Here is a 3,781-nt window from a genome sequence, read left to right as displayed (position 1 = left end):
AGAGGGTGCAGAGAAGGTTTACCAGGATGTTGCCTGGAATGGAGAGGAAGTCGTACGAGGATAGGTTGAGAGTTCTCGGCCTTTTCTCGTTGGAACGGTGAAGGATGAGGGGTGACTTGATAGAGGTTTATAAGATGATCAGAGGAATAGATAGAGTAGACAGTCAGAAACTTTTTTCCCCGGGTACAACAGAGTGTTACAAGGGGACATAAATTTAAGGTGAAGGGTGGAAGGTATAGGGGAGATGTCAGGGGTGGGTTCTTTACCCAGAGAGTGGTGGGGGCATGGAATGCGCTGCCCGTGGGAGTGGTAGAGTCGGAATCATTGGCGACCTTTAAGCGGCAATTGGATAGGTACATGGATGGGTACTTAATCTAGGTTAGAAGTTCGGCACAACATCGTGGGCCGAAGGGCCTGTTCTGTGCTGTATTGTTCTATGTTCTATGTTCTAAATGCAAGTTATTTATTTGTTACGTGAGGACTGTGTAGGGAGGCAATACAATAGTAATTTCTATAATATCCTGTTCATCTCCTAAACAGGTACATATCAAACAAGACTACACAGGGCGAGACACTGAGATTCAGTGTTGTAATTCAATCCAGAATAACGTTGTCTCAAGCTGTAAAGGATCCGTGCTGTGTGAGAAAAAAGGTTTACAATTGGGGTAGATGGTGGGTGATGGTAATGTCTCTGGACTGGTAGTCCAGAAGGTCAGGGTAATGCTTTGGGAATGGAGGGTTCATGCTAACTGGTGAAATTTCAATTCAATGTCTCTATGGGGAACTGAAGGCTTGTTTCAGTAATGGTAACAATGGAATGATTATCTTTAAAGCCCACATAGTTCACCAATGCCATTATGGCATTATATTGGATAGTGCCACTTCCAGAGCTGACAACAGTCGAATGAGATAATATTTCTTGGGTGTAACAGTTCTGTGGTATTAGAAGGGTTTTAATTCAACATGTTGTGCAGCACACTGGAATTTGGAACGTGCTAATACTTCATTAAGAGCAAATATAATCCTTTAATCATGGAGTTAATCCACTTGCACTGCCAATGCAAATTAGTCTATTAAATATTTGCTGTCTTCACATATTTACAGATGGGATGAGAGGGACAGAGTTTGTTAAACAATGTCGCCATCTTCTGGACAATAAAGGAGCTGGTTGAAGAGAAGTTGCTTCACTTAAACTGCTCAACCCTTTCCTAGCCTTTTCTTACTCTCTCCCATTTTCTTAGCATTTTTCTTTTCTGACCGGATTGTAATGAAGATGCTATTCCTGAAATGGTCCTCCCTTTGTTCCTTCTGCTGAACATGAATTTCTTGAATATTGCTGCTTTTTTCTGTTTTTATTTGATTTGTAATTCTGTTTATCCTAACCTTTTTCTTCTCATTTTTATTACTCTTTTTCTCCTCAGTTCTCTCCTTCCATCCCCTGTATACTTTAATTTTATTACCATCAAATACTCATAACCCTGCATTTTGTCTACACTCAACAAATTGTGAATTCTGCAAAATCCCAGAGGGTATTTTCCATTTTCATTGAGATTTAATGAAAAAAAATGATCATTTATCCATCGTGGGTAAGGCTAGCATTTATTTCCCATGCCTAGTTGTCCCAGAGAATGTGGTGGTGAACCACCTTCTTCACTTGCTGAAGTTCTTGTGGTGTAAGTACATCACAGTTAGGATATTGACCTGTGGCAGTGAAGGAACAGCGATTTGTTCCAAGTCAGCATCATGTGCAGGTAGGAGGGGAACTTGTAAATGGTAATATCCCCATGCATCTGGCTTTCGAGGTGATGGAGGTTGTGGGTTTTGAAAGTCTTGTCAGAGGAGCCTTAGTGTGTTGCTGCAAAGCATTTTGGAGATGATAAACATTTTTGTCATCATGTGGAGTCAGGTGGTGAGGTAGTCACCATAGCATTCTCAGACTCTGACCGACTTTTAAACCACAGTATTTATATGGGTGATCCAGTTCAGTTCCTGGTCAATAGTTACTCCCAAGATATGCTGGTGTTCAGATATGAAATTATACAAAACACAATAGATTGGGAAAAAAAAATTATACAAAGAAACAAAATAGGAGCAGGTGTAGGCCCCTAAAGCCTGCATCACTTAATACAATCATGGCTGATCTGCTTGCGTTTTAACTCCATATTCTGATCAATCACCAATAAACTTTGATTTCTTTACCTAACAGAATCTATTCACTTCTGCCAAATATTCAATGATCCCACTTTCCCTCATCTCAGCCCTAAAATGCCGACAACTAATTTTAAAACAGTGTCCTTTAGTTCTGGACTGATCCACAGGAGAAAACATTCCTTCCATGTCCACCTTGTCAGGACCATACAGGATCTTAGACTTAATTAAAACTCAGAATTTCTTGCTGAAAACATTACTCACCTGTACAGACCCCATTCCTCTTTCTGTATCCAGTGGGACAGGACTTCCTGTTGTCTTGTGTCTCAAATTCCCGGTTCATCTTCCAGCCCAGCCAGGTGTAGAAGGGGTTAATCTGGTTCTGGCTGGTCTGCTGGCTGTGGCTATATTGACTGATGGAGACTAATTGGGGTCTGAAGCTTGTGATTGTGCTGTTGCTCAGTTTAGGCGTTTCCAATCCAGCACAGGACTTGGCATCACCCTGTAGCCGCTTTCCAGGAGGACACAGGCACTTGTAGCTGCCAACCAGGTTTCGACATTGGTAGACACAGGGCTTGGGAATCTGTTGGCATTCATCGACATCTGGTGCAAAAGGGATGGGAATGGAGCGGGGAGCATAAATCAAGATGTATTCATATAAAATATTAATCATCGGGAAGAAATTGAAAGCACTAGGCATCACATTCACACTTTCACCAAGTTCTTAAGGACTCAATCTGTGCTCTCTGCTCATTCTGAATTTTTAACATGGCTAGAAACAAACTGCACAAGATTACCTGATATTCAGGGCAGGACTTCGTGAGTGACAGGCCACTCACTGAAATCCATAGGGAAAGTCTGCGAGAAGCTCAAAGGTACTGTAGATGACTGAATTTAATAATACTGTATTCTCAAGTAGGTATCAGCAGCAGAACCCCATTTAGAGGATGCCTTGCTGTCAATATGACCTTTATTTCATTAATAAGGAACATTTATTTGTCCATTTTCTCCTTTTCAGTTGCCATGGGTTACACCTATTGTTGGAATCCTAGAGTTGTCAACCCATCATGACTGCCCTGGAGTCATAGTGTCATAAAGTCATAGAGATGTACAGCATGGAAACAGACCCTTTGGTCCAACCCGTCCATGCCGACCAGATATCCCAACCCAATCTAGTCCCACCTGCCAGCACCCAGCCCATATCCCTCCAAAACCCTTCCTATTCATATACCCATCCAATGCCTTTTAAATGCTGCAATTGTACCAGCCTCCACCACATCCACTGGCAGCTCATTCCATACACATACCACCCTCTGCATGAAAGTGTTGCTCCTTAGGTCTCATCTATATCTTTCCCCTCTCACCCTGAACCTATGCCCTCTAGTTCTGGACTTCCTGACCCCAGGGAAAAGACTTTGTCGATTTATCCTATCCATGCCCCTCATAATTTTGTAAACCTCGATAAGGTCGCCCCTCAGCCTCCGAAACAGGGAAAACAGCCTCAGCCTGTTCAGCCTCTCCCTGTAGCTCAGATCCTCCAACCCTGGCAACATCCTTGTAAATCTTTTCTGAACCCTTTCAAGTTTCACAACATCTTTCCGATAGGAAGGAGACCAGAATTGCACGCAATATT

At 42.4% G+C, this 3,781-nt stretch overlaps 1 protein-coding gene across 1 annotated transcript in view; it reads right to left on the bottom strand.

Moving 5' to 3' along the window:
• Positions 1 to 3,781, bottom strand: part of LOC122564614 (hemicentin-1-like) — a 429,834-nt gene that overhangs the window by 6,983 nt on the left and 419,070 nt on the right. The window contains exon 101 of the mRNA XM_043719704.1: positions 2,413 to 2,751. Coding sequence (XP_043575639.1) covers positions 2,413 to 2,751 — 339 coding nt within the window. The remainder of the gene's footprint in view (positions 1 to 2,412; positions 2,752 to 3,781) is intronic.

Source organism: Chiloscyllium plagiosum, chromosome 30, assembly GCF_004010195.1.
Source record: "Chiloscyllium plagiosum isolate BGI_BamShark_2017 chromosome 30, ASM401019v2, whole genome shotgun sequence".
In the NCBI taxonomy this organism is placed as follows: domain Eukaryota; kingdom Metazoa; phylum Chordata; class Chondrichthyes; order Orectolobiformes; family Hemiscylliidae; genus Chiloscyllium; species Chiloscyllium plagiosum.
Note: the sequence above shows the minus strand (reverse complement) of the source record. Positions and strands in the feature narration are given on the sequence as shown.